Below are 22,789 nucleotides of genomic sequence, written 5' to 3' on the forward strand. Positions count from 1 at the left end.
AGAAATACATTAAGAATATTTGTTTAGGTCTATTTTGGGCTCTGTCTTCTATTTCATTGGTCCATGCACCTGTGCTTTCACTAATACCATGCTGTCTGGATTACTGTAGCTTTAAAATAAGTCTGCACATCAGTTCATGTCAGTCCTCCAACTTTGTTCCCCTTCATCAATATTTTATTGACCATTCTAGGCACTTGGCCTTTCCATTTACAACATTTTGGAGTCAGTTTTTCATTACCTAACTTATATCTCCTAGGATTTTGACTAAAATTCTGTTGAATATAGCTCAAGTTGGGAAGAATTCACATCCTAACTATTTCATGTTGTACAAGCTATGAACATAAACTATCTCTTCATTTATTTAAGTCTTTGATTTCTTTCATCTGTAGTATCTACCTACAACACTTGGATATATTTTGCTCTATTTAATCCTAAGTATTCAGAAGAAGTTATTATAATGACATTTTTAAAAACTCCAAATTCCAATTATTCATTTCTGATATAGGAAAGCTGTTGACTTGTGTCGGTTGACCTTGTATCTTGCCAACTTGCTATTCTTACTTATTAATCCAGAAGGCTTTTGAAGATTCTTTGAGGTTTTCCACATAGACAATCATGTCATCTCTGAATAAAGACATTTTAAGTTTTTGCTTTCTGATTTTTTTGGAAAGATTAGATATCTTAAGTAAAACATTTTAAAATTGTCTTATTATACAAGCTAAAGCTCCCAGTATAGTGTTAATATGGATTTTTCTCTGTAATTTCTCTATTTCATTGAATTCTGGTCATTTTTATTTATTCTTAAAGATTTTATTTATTTGAGAGAGAGTGAGCGAGCACATGTGCAGGTATGCGAGGAGGAGGAGGAGGGGAGAAACGGGGGTGCGGTGTGCAGGAGAGAGTCAAGACTACCCTGAGGACAGAGCCAAATGCAGAACTCCATACCCTGACCCTGAGATCAGGACCTGAGCTGAAGTCAAGAGTCAGAACCAACTGACTGAGCCAGCCAGGTGCCCGAATTTTGGTCATTTTAAAAATTATTTCTTTTCTCTACCCACTTAATATTTAATTAATTTTTCTTTATTTGGACTCTCAGGGTGAAAGCATAGATCATAGATTTTTGTTGTTGTTGTTGTTTTTTAATAGACGCATTTAACACAATATATTTCTTTCTTTTTTTTTTGAGAAAGAGAGAGTGAGTGAGCTGAGGGGAGAGGCAGAGGGAGAGAGAGCAAGAGAATCTTAATGAGGTTCCATGCCCAGCACAGAGCCCCACCTAGGGTTCCATCTCACCACTCTGAGATCATGAAATCAGCCAAAATCAAGAGTTGGTTGCCTAACCAACCAACTGAGTTACCAGGCATCCCTTATGCAATATAGTTCTATCTAGGGACTATGTTAACTGTATCCACAAGCTTTGATATGTTGTATTTTCCTCTTTTCATTCAGTTCAAAATGTTTTCTAATTTTCTCTGTGAATTTTTTGCTTTAGTCTACTATTTTTGGAGTGGTCTTAAAGGTTTTTTCAAATGTTTGATGATTCTTCCTGACATCTTTCTTTAAAAATGATTTATAGCTAATTTTGTTATGGTCAAAAAACACACCTTGAAGATTTCAATCTTTTTAAATTTATTAAGACTTTTCTTTCTTTTTATTATTAGGACTTCAAAAATAAATAAATTTTATTAAGACTTTTCTTTATGACCTAGAATATTGTCTATCTTAGTAAATGAGTGATGTACACTTTAAAAAAGTATATATTCTGGGGTACCTGGGTGGCACAATGAGTTAAGCATCTGACTCTTGGTTTACATTCAGGTTGTGATGTCAGGGTTGAGAGATCGAACCCCACTTCAGGCACTGTGCTCAGTGGGAAGTCTGCTTGAGATTCTCTTACTCCCTCTCCTTCTGCCCCTCTCTCTTGCACTCTAAGTAAATAAATAAATAAATAAATATTTTTTTAAAAATAAAAAATTCTATATTCTGTTAGAACAGCAGAATGGTTAATGGCAAAGTTTCTGGAGGTGAGTGCTTGGCTTTGTATCTGCACTTTACTGCTTTCTAATATAAAATCGTTTAAAAAATTACTTAACTTCACTGTAACTGAGTTTTCCTATTTTTGAGATGGAAATAAAATGAGGATACCTACCTTATAGTATGGTTCTAAAAACTAATTTTTTTCATTCATATAAACATTTTGGTCCTTTTCTGCACGCCATGTATATTTGCTGCCATTATTTGTGTTATGATTCTATGACGTTTGCCTTTGTCATTATCATCTGCAGCAGGAACAATTATATCAAATAAACTTGAGAAACATATTGATAAACAATAGCTGATATGTACACAGAAAGTGAGAAGTACATAAGATCATGAACAAGGGAGGTGGGTGACTGGAAAAGACATCAGAACATAATCTCAAAGGTAATCATTTTTCACACTATACTTCCCCTATAGCCAATCTCCTCCACATAAAGTTACATAGAACTCCACGATACGCACACGCACACACATGCAAATATATATGTATCTATATATATATATATATATAGAGAGAGAGAGAGAGAGAGAGAGATTTGCTTATGATTCCCAAATTCACAACTTTTAGCCAAACCTCTTTGAACTCCAGCTGTCTTAAGCTACTGATCGCTGTAAAGGTATTATTTAGATCTCTCAAAGGCTCTTCAAGCTCCACATATCTGTGCCTAAACCCATAAACTTTGTCCTGAAATTGTTATTCTCCAGTTTGTTATAGTATTGAACCACTCATCTTCTTGCATAGGCCAATATCCCTCATTATTAATATATCCAAAAGTCCCATTAATTTTTCCTTTTAAATATTGTTGATTTAAGTATTGGTACATTTGCACATTTTTCTCTTTCCTTAGCATCATTGTTTTAGATCAAGAAATCATTGCTCACATGAACAATTATGGACTTTTAACCAATCTGTCATTCATTCTCAATGCTTCCAATTCCATACCTGTATTTTAGGCAAAGCAGTCATTACAAACTGCAAAGCTGACCATATTACCCCCACATAACCATCTACATTATTTAAAAATTGTTTGGCTTTCAATTTCTTTGAAAGATCTTGGTCTGTTTCCCAGTCATGTTTGTTATCATGCTTTCTCCTTTTTTCACATCTCAATCACACATGCTTTCTGCATTCAATCGATGTTTTCTACTCCTAGCCAAAGTACCTTTGCACACAATTTCCTGTGCCTGACCTCTGCCCTACTTTTCTTCAAATTAGTAAATTCTACCAATGAATCAGACTTCAGTCAAATGGTACTCCCTCAGGGAGACTTTCCTGATTATATTTATCTGTCTATGTTCGCTTCCATTGTTTCTATAAAATGCAGAAGTTTAAAAAAAAATGCAGAAGTTTATGCATGTGATCTTGTAATTAATGTCTGTTTCCTCATATATATATATATTTTTTCTTGTTAAATATTTTATTTATTTATTTGACAGACAAAGATCACAAGTAAGCAGAGAGGCAGGCAGAGAGAGAGGAGGAAGCAGGCTCCCTGCTGAGCAGAGAGCCCGATGTGGGGCTCGATTCCAGGACCCTGGGATCTTGACCTGAGCCGAAGGCAAAGGCTTTAACCCGCTGAGCCACCCAGGCACCCCTCCTCATATATTTTTAAATGCAAGTGAGCAAGGACAGTGTTACCGTTAACTGCCATATCACCAGTAACCTGCAAATGTCTGATCATATTAGGCATAAAGTCATGTTTTTAATATCTAAAAAAATAAAGGAATAAAATTCCATTTGAGAGTGGCATAACTTAGAAGAATCAAGTATTATTTAAAAGGAAAATAAGCAAAAATTTTAGCATTGCAAGACTATTAGTAAGAAGAACAAGGTTCTTGTCATATAATTTTATCTTTAAATTGATATTTTTTACTATAAACACTAATTCCATTTCCGTAATGAAAAAGAAAACCATTATAGAACCCTAGAGAAAGAAAGAGAGAGAGAAAGAAGAAACAAAGAAACAAAGAAGCAAAGGAAGGAAGGAAGGAAAGAAGGAAGGAAGGAAGGAAATGAAAATATTGAGTTCTGGCCTGACTTTTGCCAAAGAAATCATACAATAAAGTTGCACACAACTCATATACTGAAAATAAGCTCTTCTGGAATATAATTCTTCTCAGTCTCCCATTAACCTGTAACGAATCACTTCAAATAATTAAGTCTATTTTCTTTGTTTGAGTTACACCAGAAGCAAAGCCAGAAACACAAATTTGATAGTAAGATCATTTGGGAGATGAAACCACAGAACATCTGTGGGAAAAGCAGCAGCAAGGCTGGGGGATCTAGGAGTCAGTTCAAAATTACTGTACTTCAAAATTATCTCTCCCACAAATTAAGGGACCTGGGGTATTTATTCAATGATTTCCTTCAGTCATTGGTGGATGGTTACTCCTGAGGTGGGTGTCAATTCCCAATACTTCTCTGTCTGGCACGTGGACAAAGTAGAGTCTAATCATAAGGAAACTTGAATAATTGGAAGATAGACCAGAGTGTACTGCCCTGGGAAAGCCCAAAATGATATGGATGGGATATCAAAACAGTCTGCTGCAGACTACTCCTTGCGCTCATTCATGTCCTATAACAATATATTCTTACAGCTCCCATACCACTCATTCAACATGAACTTCATTCATGGCCGGCACTTCTATTGTCTAAGTTAATTATTGCCCAGCGTAGTAACTCTGTCTCTAATTTCCAAGAGGACCACCATTGGTTATGATGCCTTTTTAAGCTGCTGCTGCTGCAATTGCCCATTATTGGGCATGGACAAAGAAACCATAGTAGATTCTCTGATTTCCAGATATATACTTACTGGTCCTCATTATGTAGCATCAACTCTATCTCCTATGATAATACAAGTCATTTTCCCTACCGGTATAGTATGCTAGGGGAGTATCGCTATCTTTGCCTCCCTGTCTCCTGTGATGAACTTACTGTATCGTTTGATAGATGCCTGTTAATGGTCCCTCTAAGAGCCCAGTTGCATTCCAGAAGCTGGATCCTGAACGATATAGGTCTCTGCTGCAGAGAACATGGTCTGCAGAGAACCAGAAACCTAGGGGTCTCTGCTGCTAAATTCTTGGACTTTTCTTTGGAAAAAATTTCAGAAATGTAACTTAAATGCTCATTTTATTGCTCTTGCTCTGTTTTCTACTCAATACTAGTGGTCTTCAGAGTCAATTAATGTGTTACTAATGCCCCCAATATCCTAAGAGGCCCACCTAGCACTGTGTATCTTTCTTAGAGATAAGAGTTATAAGAAACAACAACTTATTCTTTATCTTAGATGGGATATGCTAGATCATTGTACCTCTATAATATTCATTAATAAGGAAATCCCCTGTATTTCTGCAGGGTTTATTTTAGACCCTACGGTACTTTACTGTAGTTCTTTCCATTGCTTGCTTCCTGAATATGATCTTAAAAATGTCATCAGTGTAAGAGAACAATTTGAGATTTGATAGAATATCCAGATGATCAAGTTTACTTTGTACTATATTGTAACAAAGAGCAAGAAAATAATTACAGCTATAGCATAAAACAATGAAGGTGTATTGCTGTCCACTCCAAAGGAATACAAATTGTTCTGCTCCTCTTCCTTCTTAGAAATGAAAAGAACACATTCACCAAATCAATAGCTACATGAAAGTGCTAGAGGCTTTGTTGATTTGTTCTAGTACCAAATCCATATTCAGCATATCAGCTGAGAGTGGGGCTATCCCTTGGTTAGCTTAAGACTGTATTCTACCATTTGCAAATCTTCAGAAATTTTGGTGAAACAAACAGCGGTATGACAAGACTATCACACCCGTAGTCTAATCACTGCCATTCAACTTGAGATATCCATTGCTTCTGATTTTCTATGTGGGTCACAGATGTGTGTGTGGCCTTCCTTACAGTGAAAGCTTGACTGTTACTCCACAGCTAGCGAGTATGAGGATTCTGTCAGCTGCTAAGTGTGTTTATCTTAATGACAAACCCGTGACTAGAAAAATGATCAGTGATTGGTTCTCATACCCTTTGGATCCACTGTAAAGCAAACTTGAGGCAAAAATGCATTTATCATCTGACCTGTGTGTTCCCTGCCTCTAATGGAGGGTCATAATGGTGTTTTATGTTCTTCAGTACTGCTTCCATTCCTAATATATCTATTAGCCCTTGGAAGATATATTGCAAGTCAGAAAACCAGATTGTGATTTTCCACTGTGGTAACTGACATTAGCATTCTGCTCATCAACTGTTTATTGTTTCTGATATTTAGTCAAATAATGACCTCATTGGCTGCCCATCTCCTTACCCCTAATAACATAATGGTTTATGCACCCTCACCACATAGTCCCATGTATTGATGGCCTCCTGCTGGCCATTCCAACCTTGCCGCTCATTATAGTAATTGCATACACCTTGCTGTTGACAATTACGTGCTGCTATGTGGCTTCTGGTTCTCTTGAATCCAATCATCTCCATTGATGGTATAGTTTAAATTGCTGTATCTGCCTGCAATGACCTCTTTTGAGGTCCTTTTCTTCCCACAAAGCCATCCTAACCAACTACCCTTCTATGACCACATTAAATTCACTTCTTTGTCATAAAGTTTTCTCAGATCCCCCAGCCAGAATTGGTTGCGCTTATGTTTTTCCCATTTTTAGTTTGTACTGGATTATCACATCTTCTCAGGGCCTGTATTAGAGGCAGTGTGTGTTTCACTGTAGTATAAGATCCGTTAGTACAGAAACTTGGTCAAGTTTATCAATTTATACCTTGAAGTCTTCTTCCTACAGCCCTTCCTCCTTTTAGGAATGGTTGAAGTCATCTGAATAAAATTAATGCGTGATTTGAGAAAATAGGAAGTGTATAGTACAAAGATTCTGGATGCTTATATGTTTCAATAATTAATATTTGATTAATTTGTAAATCCTAGAAATTGAGCAATAAGAACAATTCAGAATTGTGATTCTTTAGATCTATCTAAGGCAGGGGCTAAGGTATAGTCTATAAAAATGTATTTACCATGCATGAGAATCTCATCCCTAAAGAATGACAAGTAGAATGGAAATTTATTCATTTTAATGAAACAATTGATATGTCTTACACAAAAACCCTTCTGCATCTAGTGTATTACATTTTCCAGTGACTAATTTAAATAAAGTGACATGGATAAAGTCCTTGTAATGGTCAGTTTATATATATACATATATATAAATGTATCTATGTATATCTTGAAATGATTAGAGGAAGAACATAACAATAGTGATTTCTTTACATTAGCAATTCCGTTCTAGTTTATTTTATCTGAAGATCTCCAAGGCTTTACAAACATTAACATCTCCCTCTTATCCAGTGAGATAAGTATCATTATCCAAGTTTTATAGTGAAGTGATGGAGGCACAAAGAGATTAAATGATTTCCTCAAGGTTACCGCCAGTTATGACAAAGTAAAGGATAGAAGTTAGATTTATGAATCTCAGTCTTATACTTTAACTATCCTTGGGCTCTGTGTATTTGTCACCAAAGACATCCAGATAAAAAACACTGAGAACACAGTAAACAAAGACCACAGAGGTAAAAGCCAAATATTTGGATATTCAACATCAAATTGATTAAATAGGTAAAAGTATTAAATACGCATCTGGAAAGCTAACTTTATTATAAAGAAGGTGATCCATAGTTTGTAATTAAATAAAGCTGGATGAGATTTTATTACTTCATATGCCAGCAAACTGATATGTAAGAGTATAGGACTGTGCTTCAAGAAAAGCCTAAAAATATGTATGTTTCTATATTTACATCATTTGGAACTTATTAATGTGGCCTATGGTAATCTATACACACTATATACAATCTATAATAACTATATCTGGGTAATGTGTTTTCTTTGCGATTTGTTTTTAACAATCTATCGTGTCAGATTAAAAGGTTAAATTACTTTTCTAAGTGACCTCTATGTGAAGTAAGAATTGTATTGTGAAAGCAGAACAGAATTTTTTCTTTTGTTCTGGTAAGTCAGGCAAAATAATTACCACTGTACAGATTACCTAAGTATTCATAAGTCAATACCTGTATTATGTATTTGTTTTATCTACTGATTGTTTATAAGAAATAACATTGATCTCAGGAAACCATTACAAAGTTCTAAGCATTCTTCTTGTTGAAACTGTATGTCTGTGCCTCTTGAAGACAATCCAGTTACTTTGGTTTTAATATGCAAGAATCTGAGCGTATATGTGTTTCTCTGTGCACACTTGCTTGTGATAGATATTTTTTAAAAGATAGAAAAAGTTTGTATCTATTCCCTGCAACTCTTCTCTTTGATCTCTCAAGAGAGGAAATGTCGTATATTTGAAATTCGCAAGTTTTTGTGATTCAATCACTCCTCCTACTGAAATTTTTGAAAAATTGTTTTTTTAAATAAATTGTTCTCGGGAGTGGGGAGGGCATTATTATTCAATGACCTTCAAAAACTCAACAGAGAATAATATTTACATAATGTAATCTCACTGCTGATCAGGCTTGAGTCCAATGATTTGATCAAGTAAGTGGAGGTTCTCTTCATCCCTTGACTAGAGGACACATACACTGATGCCTTCCTCTACTTATTCTACCTATCAAACTCCTGCTCCACCTCAAGATAAAGTAGATTCTACCTATTTTCTTTTTTAAAGATTATTTATTTGTTTGTTTGAGAGAGAGAGAAAGAGAGTGAGTGAGAGAGAGCACACAAGCAGGAGCAGGAGAGCAGCAGAGGAAGAGGGAGAAGCAGACTCCCCGCTGAGTAGGGAGCCAGATGTGGGGCTCAGTCCTAGGACCCTGGGATCAGGACGTGAGCCGAAGGCAGATGTTTAACTGACAGAGCTACCCAGGCACCCCTGGATTCTGCCTATTTTCTTAAACCTTACTTGATTGCTTTAGAACATGCTCTCCATTAATATATACTGCATTTTTATCTATCTGTCTCTCCAATAGACTATAAATTTCCTTATTTCAAGTATGGTATCCTTTTCATATCTCTATAGGCATACCTCGGAGACATCACCTGTTCAGTTCCAGATTACTACAATAATAAAATGAATATTGTAAACAAGCAAGTCAAATAATTTTCTTCCCCTGTGCAGAGAAGTTATGTTTACACTAAACTATACAGCAGTCTAGTAAGAGTTCAGTAGCATTATGTCCAAAAAAGTATGTATTATAAGGGAAATACTTTATTGCTAAAAATTACTAACCATCGTCTGAACTTGCAACAAGACATAATCTTGTTGCTGGTGGAGGGTGTTCCTCTGTGTTGATGGCTACTGATCAGGGTGGTGGTTGCTGAAGGCCAGGGTGTCTGTGACAATTTCTTAAAATAAGACAGCAATGAAGTTGACTCTTCCTTTCATGAGTGAATTCTCTGTACAGATGATGCTTACATTTCATGCACAGTAGAACTCTCTCGAAATGGGAGATAATTCTCTCAAACTCTGCTGCTGTTTTATCAGCTCAGTTTATGGACTATTCTAAACCCTTTCAAAAATCCTTTCAACAGGGCACCTGGGTGGCTCAGTGGGTTAAAGCCTCTGCCTTCAGCTCAGGTCATGATCTCAGGGTCCTGGGATTGAGTCCCACATCGGGATCTCTGCTCAGCAGGGAGCCTGCTTCCTCCTCTCTCTGCCTTCCTCTCTGCCTACTTCCAGAAATAAAAAAAATCTTAAAAAAAAAAAAAAAAAAATCCTTTCAACAGCCCTTTCGGCCAGAACCGCCATCTTCCAGTAATTTGCCAAAATGACCAACACAAAGGGAAAGAGGAGAGGTACCCGTTACATGTTCGCTAGGTCTTTTAGAAAACATGGAGTTGTTCCTTTGGCCACATACATGCGAATCTACAAGAAAGGTGATACTGTGGACATCAAGGGAATGGGCACTGTTCAAAAGGGAATGCCCCACAAATGTTACCATGGCAAAACTGGAAGAGTCTACAATGTTACCCAGCATGCTGTTGGCATTGTTGTAAACAAACAAGTTGAGGGCAAGATTCTTGCCAAGAGAATTAATGTACGCATTGAGCATATTAAACATTCAAAGAGCCGAGATAGCTTCCTGAAGCATGTAAAGGAAAATGATCAGAAAAAGAAGGAAGCCAAAGAGAAAGGTACTTGGGTTCAACTGAAGCGTCAGCCTGCTCCACCCAAAGAAGCACATTTCATGAGAACCAATGAAAAGGAGCCCGAACTGCTGGAACCCATTCCCTATGAATTCATGGCATATAAATATAAAGAAAATAAAAGACCTCAAGACTGTAAAAGAAAAAAAAAATCCTTTCAACAATCTTCACAGCAGCTTCACCAGGAGTAGATTCCAACTCAACAAACCACTTTCTTTGTTTGTCCATAAGAAGCAACACCTCATCGTTTAAGTTTTATCATGAGATTGCAACCAATCAAATATAATAATGAAAACTTTGAAAAATGTGACACAGAGACTCAAAGTGAGCCAAGGCTGTTGGAAAAATGGTGTCAGTTGATTTGCTTCACACAGGGTTGTTACAAACCTTCAATATGTAAAAAATGCAATATCTGAGATGCACAATAGAGCAAAGCACAATAAAACAAAATATGCCTGTATAATTATTACATACAAATCCATAAGTGCTACAACTACTAAGTGTTATTCTAAGTTTGCAGAAATGAAAAACAGTCTCTTCCCTTTGGGAGATAGAGATCTCAAAGTTTAGCAAAGAAGACAGACGAGAAAAATATTTAAACAGCAATATAATAAGCCCAAATAGATGTTATTATTTGAAGCCATATCCTAAGGGAGTCAAGGAAAGCTTCCTACAGTAGGTGACTCCTAAATTCCGTGTTAAGAAAGAATTAGGCATGAACCAAGCAGAGGATGAGTGGAGGGGAGCAGTCCAAACAGATGGGACAGCATGAAAGACCACTTTGGGTTATAAACTAGTAAAGGCAGATACAGAACTTAAATTTTGAGATCAGGATCAGAAAAGTTGAGATTGAAACAGAAGTCGCAGATACCAGACCATGGAAAGGATCTTAACCTGGGTAACCACATATTTCCATCTACCAGGTTTTTGCCAGTTGTGCTGACACAACTAGAAATAGCATTCCCCTTAACTCGTATGTGCCCCACTTTGGACAGTAAATTCTAAGGTCACTGTAATTTAAGACTATCTCCTGATTTTTTTTTATTGCAAATAGTTAGGAGGCTTTGAAAGATGTTCATAAATATTGATAAGGTCAATAAACCATTTAGAAAGACTAATCCGGCACCTGGCTGGAAGATGACATCCAAGGGAGTGAGATTAAGGCCATAAAAACTAGTATAGAGCCCCCAAAACAAGCCAAGTGAGAAATGATACAGACCTGAATGGTAGTGATGGTAAACAGGGTCGTAGAGAAGAAATCATTTCAAGAAGTGTTTAGGAAGTAAAATAACCATCAAGTTTGACTGATGGAGAAAAACAAGGAGGAAACCATTAGATACTAACTGTGATTCAGAAGACTAAAGGCAACTAAGGGAAGGCGTAGAAATGGAGAAAACTCTAGGATGTGTGCTTTAATGACGGAATAGCATAAAATGGATCTTAATGTGTGTGGCAATAATTGTAAGGTAACTGGCAAAGTTTCTTAGACACAAATATCAGGCAACGTTAATATCAGCACTGTGAAGAGTGATCCTAGAAAGAAGCACAGAATAATCAGGAGCCTGTTTGGACAGGACAGATGTGGGGCACTGGGACAGGCTGCCCAGTTCGGCAGTAGCGTCCTGGTGTGAGCTGCCCTGTGAGTCAGGTGTCAGAGCCAGCAAATCCGAGCAGGAATCTGGTAAACAATTCATTATTGAGGCGAAAGATTGATAGCAAGATAAATGAGCTGATGATACAATAGGTAATCGACTAAAACACAGGTAGAAACAAAATAACAAAATCGAGGACTCCCTGCTGGGACAGGGAACAATGAAGAGAGCATCTGTGAATAAAACTGACAAATAGATGATTGCAAAGCTGTTTCTGACCACAGAAGCTGGAAGAATGACAAGGAAAGAAGCAGGCAGAGGTAAGAAAAAATAAATGAGTGCTCGCTCACTGCGGTTCACTTTCGCTAAAATAAATGGGGTGCCTGTGTGGCTCAGTGGATGAAGCCTCCAACTCTTGACTTCAGCTCAGGTCATGACCTCCCCTCATGAATCAGGGTCATGATCTCAGTGTCCTGAGATCCAGCCCCCTGTCAGGCTCTCCACTCAGCAGGGTGTCTGCTGGAGATTCTCTCCCTCTCCCTCTGTTCCTCTGACATGTTCTGAATAAATGAATAAGTAAATAAATAAGTCTTTAAAAAAAATTTACCCAAAAAAGTAAACTGTCAAGTGCCAAACTTAACAGATGAGCTTGTGAATTCACAGGCAGCAAATTCTGTGAGCAGTCGAAGCAGAGGCCGAGGGTTTTGCTAGAGCCCCTGTCATTTCATTTTTTTTTTTTTTTTAGTAATTGTTTTTTTTTTTTAAGATTTTATTTATTTGACAGACAGAAATCACAAGCAGGCAAAGAGGCAGGCAGAGAGAGAGAGAGAGAGAGAGTAGGAAGCAGGCTCCCCGCTGAGCAGAGAGCCCGATGCGGGACTCGATCCCATGACCCCGAGATCATGACCTGAGCTGAAGGCAGAGGCTTTAACCCACTGAGCCACCCAGGCACCCCCATTTCATTTTTTTTTACACGCAATGAGAGCAACAGAAAAGTAAAATTTCAAAATGAGATGACAAAATAAGTGTTGGTTGCTATGTGATCAGGTCTTTATGCTTTATAAGATAGCCAGAATATTCTTTTATTTTATGTACTCATATGTAAGAAGGTAAACAGTTCTACTTATTGTCAAATGTGACTGAATTTTTTTAATGAAATAAATTATGCCAATAAAAATTCATCTTCTGGAAGAATATTTTATCTTACAGATATCCTTCTGAATTTTTCCTTCAACAACCCTCATATATTTCAGAAACTTAGTATTCTGCTCCTCACCTAAAAATCCTCACTGCAAGGTGATGTGCTTTATTAAATTACAGTCACAGGTAATAGCACAGAAGAAATTAAGAGCTAAAAGCTATCATGACAGTAAGTATTGAGTAAGTAAGTAAGGTTCAAAAATTACTGAATAGTAGTTGGAAATTTAAAGTAAGAACAACTTTCAAAGTGATATCTGGATGTTAGATTCAAGCTAGTATGTCTAATCTTAGATATCTGCTTAAAAGTAGGATGTTTTGTCACTGTTAGTTTATTAATTTAAAATATTTATTAATTTATTATTAATTTATTTATTTAAAATTATTGGTTAGATATTTATTAATTTAAAGTTATAATTTGCCTGAAAAATGGTATATCTTATGTCATACCCAAATGAATGGTGTATTAATGAAACCTACCCTCTTATTAACCAGCCACTACATTAAAACAAACAAAACAAAATGCAAAATGACCCTTTCTGTCATATTTGCAGTCAGTCATCTATTTCCAAAATGACTCTATATGGATCTCTAGTCAGGAAAGATTATACACAATGAATTGATAGATTAAGGAACAATAAAAAATAAATATCAGCATAATCTATAAACGGTCAACATAATTAGTGTTTGCAAAAGTACTTACTTCAAAACTGGGCTAATAAGATTTAAGCAAATTACGTTCCTATGTAAGTCTGAGTTTTTATAAGTAACATAACTAATATTCCATTAAGGCCCATTGTTAGTTTCATTGGGAAATTATCTTCTCATTGCATTTGTCCAGGCTGAATACAATTCATTTTATCATCCCTCATAACTCACTTATGGTTTTATGGAAGTGTATGTAGTCGTTTCACCTCTGGCTTTACCCTGTGTTCCACTACATCACAAACTCATTTAATGGTGATATTAATGATTTTAGAAATCACTACAAATGGTTGTCAGCATCGTTGTCGTCAACGTCTCAAGGGAACCATACAAGTGAGTTTTATCAGCTTGAGGCTGAGGTATTTGATGAAGTAATAACAAACTCGCTCCGAATTGTCTTTCATTACCCTTTATCTCTCCTAGAGAGAATATAACTTATTCAAATTATAATGGCCTCTGTTATCAATGAGCTTTACTATTTATTTACCTGCATCCAGACATGCAAATGCACATGCATTCTGGTTTTTCAACCTACCTGTAATGAAATTTCTTCACTATCAGAATCATGCACAATCACAAATTACAAACTAGTTTCTAGTATAATTTGCTTAGCATTAAAAAAAAAAAACACACACCTACTCATTCTTTTAATATACTATCTTGATTAAAGGAGTAAAATCCAATCATTAGGGTTGAAATACAATATATGATAAACAACTTAAAATAAGATCACATTTCAATTAGGAAGTAGTTTTGTTTTTCTCTTAAGCAACATATGAAGTGAAATTGTGCTGAGGCTAACTTAGGTTAAGCAGAGAATTACTAAAGACAGAGACTCCCGCACAGCACAGATATCTAGGCATCTACTTTTTATTTTAGCTTAGTTATCTTTATTTATGGCAGTAGTCCTTATATTTGTATGAGCTGGGGAATTTCAAAGCATCTTCATACTCCCTATCAGCTGTATCCCCTTAAGGGTTGGTAAAGTAGGGTAAAAAGTTACAATTATGTTTAATTGACAGAGAGAGGAGATCCAGCAAAGTGCTCTGATAGCCTGTAAAGAGAATCAAGGGAAGAGTGTTCCCTGGGCCATTCCTCTTTCCTCTCTGCCTTGTCTGCTTTTGACCTTGAGATTAACTCTGTCTTCCTCGTCTCTTTTTTTTTTTTAAGATTTTTTTTTTTTTTTTTTTAAATCACAAGTAGGCAGAGAGGCAGGCAGAGAGAGAGGAGAGCCCAATGCGGGGGCTCTATCCCAGGACCCTGGGATCATGACCCAAGCCGAAGGCAGAGGATTTAACCCACTGAGCCACCCAGGCGCCCCTTCCTTGTCTCTTTTAACATATGTTAACAAACGATGCAAAAAAAAAAAAAAAAAAAAGAATCTTACAATGAAGTTAGTGATGATTCATTCTTACAACGAATATTTATTGACTACTGGCTTCTTGCCACACCTGTTCTAGATATGGAGGATGATATAGACAAAAATTTCTACCTTCACTATGTTCTGTTAAAGGTAATTTGTATAAACGCTATGGAAAAAATAGAAAAATCATGTAAGGTAGAAGGAGACTGCGAGGGATTGCTTTTAATTTTAAAAAGTGTAATGGAATAGGCCTCAATGACATAGTAATAGACTAGAAAGAGATGAGGTAGTAAAACTACCTTATAGAAAAAAATGAGGCATTTGTAACAATAACTTCCAGTGGCTTACCATTTTCTATTTTGTGAAATGTTCTTGATATACCATTAGATTCAATCCTCCCAATAACCCTGAGAAGTAAGCAGGACAATTGTGACTATCCCCATCTTGCAGATGAGAAAACACATTTGAAGAAATTAAATGTCACAAACATCCCCTGTATTAATTTTCCCCTTCCAGACCATATTTTAACCCTTTCATTTAATACTCCACAGGCCAATGCATTAGCTTCATTTGAGATTCTTTCAAGCAAATGAAAGTCCCTAAAATTAAAGTGCTAATATTGTAGCAGTCGATGACATCCACAAAGGTAGAATCATGTCTGTTCTATTCACTAATGATGTCATTCCATTAAGTGCATTAGTGCCCAGCTCCACTGGACTTCCTGATTCTCAAATACACCCGTTAATTGTTTTCTGCTTTCTCTGACTAGAAGCAGTTAAATACTTGCCCACATAATCTCTTTTTCTATCTTTCCATTATGACATCAGATATTCTTTAAAGTTGTTGTTTTCTCACATTTTCAGATGGTGGACACTATTTTGTCATTTGGGTCTTAACTCTGTCATCCCATTCAGATTATGTATTGTCTATCTACTCCCAACTAGTGTGTGAACTGTCTGTGAGCAGAAATGTTGGCACCGTGATCAGAGTGGTGTTTTAAATTCTCACAACTTGGGGTGCCTGGGTGGCTCAGTGGGTTGGACCTCTGCCTTTGGCTCAGGTCATGATCTCAGGGATCGAGCCCCATATCAGACTCTCTGCTCAGCAGGGAGTCTGCTTCCCCACCCCACTGCCTGCCTCTCTGCCTACTTGTGATCTCTCTCTGCCAAATAAGTAAATAAAATCTTTAAAAAAATAAAAAAATAAATTCTCAGAACTTTACAAAACACATTGTAAGCACCTTGTATTTGTTGTTCTAGTGAATAAATATTGGCTTTCAAGTCATCTCACAATTCCAAATATGTACTAAGCATCAGTAACTACAGAAAGTATTTGGAACTGTAAAAGCAATATGCATTATATCAAGTTCTTTTCTTAGCATTAAATTATTTAAATACCCTTATTATTATCATTTTCAGATCAGAAAAGTAAAGCAGAGAGAGCAGGTCTACCAACCGATAACTCTCAGAACCAAGATTTGGGTACATAGTCTTAACCACTCTGCTCTATGAAATTCTTCTTTGACACTATCCCAAAAGATTATGACTATTTCCTGTGAATTATTATGATTATACTTAGTATAATATTACCTTTGAAAGATTATGACTCTTTCCAACACACTGACAAGTCTAGGGAGTGCCATTTGCATGATTGTTACATGAACACACAAAATAATGTGAATAAATTCCCTTGGATTGGGCAGGGAAGGTCATTGTTTTATTTAGAGTACTTTGAATAACTTATATTTTTCTCCCTAATTCTATTGCCTTCTGCTCTTTCTAACTGGTATGTAAATAGTTGCCCACATATTCTATCATTTTTCTATTCACCACTAGAAGAAATGTAAATAAAAGTGTAAATATTTCAAAAAGAATACCTTAGTTCTATAATGTTCATACATAAATATACATTGGAAAGCTTAGATGTGTACCTGGAGGAAGGAGGAATTCCCATCAAAATATAAACAGAAGAGAAAACTAGAAAAATTTCTAAGGTATGCATTTGTCTACGTTGTAAAATTAATAGGGAGAAACTCTTATTTCAACATCATAAATATTAGTTATCAGAGAAATTGGATATTACGGTGCAGGGGGAAGATTTATGCAAGACTTTCACACATACTATAAAAGGTGGGACTTTCTTCTTTGCCTTAAAGTGAAAGAAAAAACAAGATCAAGAAAGCCACATGAGGATATAGACAACGGCATGAAGTCTGAACCTTGCACCCATGATACAGTGTTGGGGAAATAGCAGAAGTAAGTAGTGATCTTTTAGTGATCTCTATTAGTTATTCCAAGTGTATTCTGCAGAGCCCATAAGTAGGATATTAATGTTACACGAAACAAGATTTCTATGGCAGATACATTTTTAAGATGCTTGATGAAAGTCAATTAAGTGTTATTTCTGAAAAACTTCTTGGAACTTTAAATGCATCAGTGTGACTTCCAAGTATTCAAAAGTCAGTTATGGGTTGCAGGGTTCCCCATATTAACTTGAAATCAAAATCACATTTTCATAAAAAGGAATGATGTGCCTTAGAATTTACTTGGGATTGCTAATTATTTTGATTAGTAATGATAGGAAAAGGTAGCTCATGTCATTCATCAGTTGATAATGTAAAAAGAGTAGCTAGTGTGGTTGCAATGGGTAGAAGATAAAGGGAGAGCACTTACTTGTCAAGATTTTGGTATAATTATATTGGTAGTTCCTACAGATAAGATCCTCTGTATTCAAATACAGTTTCAATTATATTGCTATCATCTTAGGGAAAAAAGAAAAAACCCTTATAGTAGGTTAAGCTGTAGTTGAAGATTTTATGATTATTTCTAGGTATGTATTTTAAAGGGGTCTTATAGGCCCTGGGTGGCTCAGTCGGTTAAGTGTCTTCCGCTCAAGTCCTAATCTCAGGGTCCTGGGATTGAGCCCTGCAGAGGGCTCCCTGCTCAGGGGGGATCCTGCTTCTGGCTCCTTATGCCCCTCCCCACTGCTTGTGCGCTCTCTATTGTGCATGCTCTCTCTTTCTCTCTCTCAAATATAGACCATCAAAAAAAAAAAAAAAAATATATATATATATATATAAAATCTTAAACTAAACAAACAAAAGAGGTCTTATTGTACCTAGATAGGTGTATTTCTTTCAATCCTGTTTTGAAATAATAGTTGTTTGTATGTAACATTAATTTAAAAGATTTATAAAAAAAGTCATTAATGCCAGCAAAAAGGATGTGTAGTCTAAGTACTATTTTTCAACACAGGAATTTAGCTTTTTAGACGTGTTATCATTCTAAGAATATATATCATTTTATCATGTAACAGCTTTTCTCAAATGTAGGTATGGATCTCTAGAAAGAAGAAGCATCTGAAATTCTAATTTTGCATACTCAGTCTATAAGGGAGTAGAAGATGTCAGACTAAAATTTCTTAGGTAGGTCTCTTCCTGTCTCTAGGATTTATGACAATAAAATACTAAGGAGAAAAGTATAACATCTACCTCATAGAATTTTTTGGAGTCTTAGAAAGAAAGAGGATGATACTGAATAAATGAAAGATCAAATGACAAATACAGTAAATAAAAGATCAAATAAATGAAAGATCAAATGAGAACATGGTTACCTCTTACTTTCCACATGGTTCACAAGCAAGCCCACAGGCTTCCTTAAGCTAATGTCCAGAGGAACTATATTAAGGGACCTCTTACCTTAGAATACTGGGTGTGACCTCAAAAGTGATTAAAGGTCAATGACAATGCCTTGCAGAATATTAGAGCAGTTTAAGGCAGAAGGGAAAACACGGTGAAAGTGCAGGGAAGCCATAAAACTTGACCAGGTAGTTAGTACAAACATAGTGTTTGGTGAAATTTTTGGAGCTCTTGAACAGGAAATGAACTTCTTATTTAGGAATTTGCAAAATACTTTGCATTGAAGTAAAGCACAAGGAATGTATATATCATTAGTTTGCAGTGTAATTAATCATCATCAAGAGAACACAGCCACGGGGGCCTGGGTGGCTCAGTCGGTTAAGCGACTGCCTTTGGCTCAGGTCATGATCCTGGAGTCCCGGGATCAAGTCCCACATTGGGCTCCCTGCTCAGTGGGGAGTCTGCTTCTCCCTCTGATCCTCCCCCATCCCACGCTCTCTCTGTCAAATAAATAAATAAAATCTTTAAAAAAAAAAAAAAGAGAACACAGCCACATAATCAACAAGTAGGTAAACATATAGAGCATTATTGATGCCAGGGAACACCCACCGCCCCCCTCGAATCCCTTGAACAACTCTCTTCATTCCAAAAGAAACATTATAGTTTAGTTTGTTTTTTTTCCCCCCTCCTTTTGGGCCTTACCTGAATGGAATCCCATAATATGTATTCAATATAAAGAGATTCACCCATGTTATGCAATCATATAGTGACTGATTTATTTGGGCAATTAATAAAAATATTATAATTTGTTATTGTAGATCATAGAAAATAATTCTATAAGTTACCCTAATATTAAGACAAACTTCCATTTGAATAAACCAATGACTTTTTTTTCTTTATTTCAAATATGGTACTGATAAACAAAGAACTATCCTGAACTCTTTATGCAAAGTTATAAAAATTGAAATCAGTATCACACAAACATAGGAATTTTTTCATGCATATAGGAGTGTAACTATAATGTAAAAGGAATGATTTTCATGTATGGCCCATAGGATTCCTTTTGTTTCTTGGCTGTTGGATGATGGAACCTTTTGAAAATCTGGAGATCACCTACATAGATCACTCACTTGAAAGCTTTCCATATTTACATACACAACTTTTTGCATTTAATTTCAGAGCATCAGACCACCTGAAGGAATTTGCAAATCTACAGTGTTCAGATGAAGAATATTAACTTTAAAGTCATACTTTTGCAAACATTTGTTTTTGTTTTTCAGAGAGGGAGGGAGGGAGACAGAGAGAGTGGGGGGGAGGGGGCAGAGGGAAAGAGACAACCCCAAGCAGGCTCCAGGCCCAGGGCACGACCCCATGTGGGGCTTGATCCTACAACCCTGAGATCATGACCAGAACCAAAATCAAGGGTCAGAGCTTAACCATCTGAGCCACCCAGGCACTCCTACAAACATTAAAAACAAATTAACAAACCAACCAATATACAGCAACCAAAATACCCCCACAGAGAACTATTGTTTAGAACAATAGTCTCCTTCTTTTGTAGAGAAGAAAATCATGGAGGTTTTTTTCATAACATGTTTTAAAACATAGGAAGTGGGCAGAGAATTTGCCTTTCTGGGGTGATTAAAAATAGGCCACCAAAGCTTAATTAGCCTTGCCTTTGAGTAGTCTCAGATCTATTCTTTTGTTCTACTCTAGTCCAGATACAGTATATTGGGAATCTCTCTCTCTCTCTCTCTCTCATATTCTTCTAATACGTAATTTTTGAAAAGTCTTCAGAAATTCTAAGGTTTTCTCATTTTATCACTGGGTCATTTTTGTGAAAACAGTGTCAGTCGGGGTCCAGTTATAGCTAACAGAAAGTGCTCTAGCTATTTCATGCAAAATGTTACTTAAAAGGAATACAGTGCTACCAGATCAGTGTTTGGGCACCCTTGAATAATTCAAGAATCACACCATAGAAATGACCACTAAATGGCCCATGACAAAAATCAGGAAATGAAAGATGGACACTGCTCCCCTCAATTATGACTTCGTGATCACAAAATGTGAGCTGGAATCAGGAGATCCCAGAACGACCACTTCACCTCTTGGTTTGGGGAACGTAGCGCCTGCTGTGATGCAAGCATGAAGAGGTTCCAGGCTCTGCTCCACCAGCCCTATTCATGGTGGGGCCCTTCTCTCCCCTTAGATTAGCTCCAAATTCAAGACTTACCTGAGCACACATGATCAGTACAACCTAAATTACACCCAGAACGCCTGCTACAAGGTAGTACATAAGGAAGACCACAAGGGAGTAGAAACCATGCTGAGCAAGCTTATTTACCTTTCATGCTGCAGATATATCGATATATTGCGGCATTCAAATGGGGCTTCGACTATGAGGATGTGATTATCACAACAGCAATAAATCTCCAAAATGAAGTTGCTTTAAAACCATTTTTTTTTTAAGATCACACTGTTTTTAAGTGTTGGGGCTATTATGTAACAGCAAATAAAGAAAGGATATAGAACCGACACTATGGGGGTGCCTGGGTGGCTCAGTGGGTTAAAGCCTCTGCCTTTGGCTCAGGTCATGATCCCAGGGTTCTGGGATCAAGCCCTGCATCGGGCTCTCTACTCAGCAGAGCCTGCTTCCTCCTCTCTCTCTGCCTGCTTCTCTGCCTACTTGTGATCTCTGTCTGTCAAATACATAAATAAAATCTTTAAAAAAAAAAAAAAGAACTGACACTATGTGACTGAATCCTATACAGTGAATAACAGACATTGCTCACAATATCTTACTATACTGAAATTATTTTTGCATTAAATATTGCTTGAAATAAGAGAGACTGAAATTGGCTCAGGCTTACCTTTTTTTTGTTTGTTGCTCTTTAAAATGTGTGTGTGTGTGTGTGTGTGTGTGTGTCCTTCTTGTGGAGGAATTTTTCACTAAAATAACATTTTTTGTAACAAAATTTGATATGCACATTCCAGGTGTCTAGAGAGACAAGAAAATAGCAAAATATTCTTTACTTTTTCTGTATTTAGTTAAACTTTTTCCTTACACAAGTTAGGAGTATTGTATTGTAAATGCTATATACATTTTTTAAAACTTTGTCTCTATAATGCTCTATAATAGTGATGTCACATATGTATTCCCTGAAAGCAGAGGTCCTATTTTTAATATGTAAAAACAAGAGATCAGAATTAAATATATGTATATATGTTTCTCTGAACTTCTGGGTAGCTGAGCTAAGTATCGATCTGCTTTTTGAACTCCAAAGAAGGACACTCATATTAGGGTTTTCTGTAATTTATGCATAATAAAAGTAATTTTGGTTAAAATCAATAGTTCGAAAAGTCTTTGTAGCCCAGCATGATACAATACGGGAAAAGTAAGTTAGCTATTCAGGCAGTCATCATATCTCAATTGTAAGGTGTCAGATACCTCCTTATATTCTCCATTCGTGAAAACTAAGATGCTTCTCTCTGCCTCTGCCACTCTCACTCTCTTTCTCTCTCTCTGACTCTCATGAATAAATAGATAAAATCTTAAAAAAACTAACTAAAAGAAAAACTCTTTGGTATGTTAATACAAAATCTTTTAGTACATTTCCTTATCAAAGTGACCTCTATCCATTTAAGCCTTGTTAGTAGGTGATAATGCTATTTGGTGGATGACCTCATTTAAAATTGAATCCCACCCAAAAAACTAGGAAAAGATTCCATCTTATATAGCCCGAAGCTACACGTGGAAAACCTTTATTAAAGAAAATTACAGACAATAATATAACAAACACAGAAAAAAAAATGTGGAGGTATAATAGAAGTTACATGTGTCTAGATTCTCAATTAGAAAAAAAATACGCTCTACATTTGTCACGATTGTGTCTTCGTGGGCACTCCTGCTCCTCCCCAGCTCTGACTTCTAGGGATCCCACGGCCTTGAGCAGAAGGTACCATAGGAGAAGGGCTCTGGCCCGCCAGGCTTGCAGCTGTGTGCCCTTGCTCCCACCCCTGCCCATTTCTGGCAGGTCTCACCTTGAGAATCTTTGTGTGTGTGTGTGTGTGTGTGTGTGTGTGTGTGTGTGTGTGTGTGTGTTGTGGGAAAGTC

General features: G+C 36.5%; 1 protein-coding gene across 1 annotated transcript in view; it reads left to right on the plus strand.

Moving 5' to 3' along the window:
* The first annotated feature begins 9,768 nt into the window (after positions 1–9,768).
* Positions 9,769–22,789, plus strand: part of LOC111142030 (60S ribosomal protein L21-like) — a 14,837-nt gene continuing 1,816 nt past the window's right edge. The window contains exons 1-2 of the mRNA XM_022494951.1: positions 9,769–10,316; positions 22,028–22,070. Coding sequence (XP_022350659.1) covers positions 9,803–10,316; positions 22,028–22,070 — 557 coding nt within the window. The 5' untranslated portion in view covers positions 9,769–9,802. The remainder of the gene's footprint in view (positions 10,317–22,027; positions 22,071–22,789) is intronic.

This window comes from Enhydra lutris, unplaced genomic scaffold (genome assembly GCF_002288905.1).
Source record: "Enhydra lutris kenyoni isolate GAN:26980312 unplaced genomic scaffold, ASM228890v2 scaffoldscaffold7, whole genome shotgun sequence".
NCBI classification, from domain to species: domain Eukaryota; kingdom Metazoa; phylum Chordata; class Mammalia; order Carnivora; family Mustelidae; genus Enhydra; species Enhydra lutris.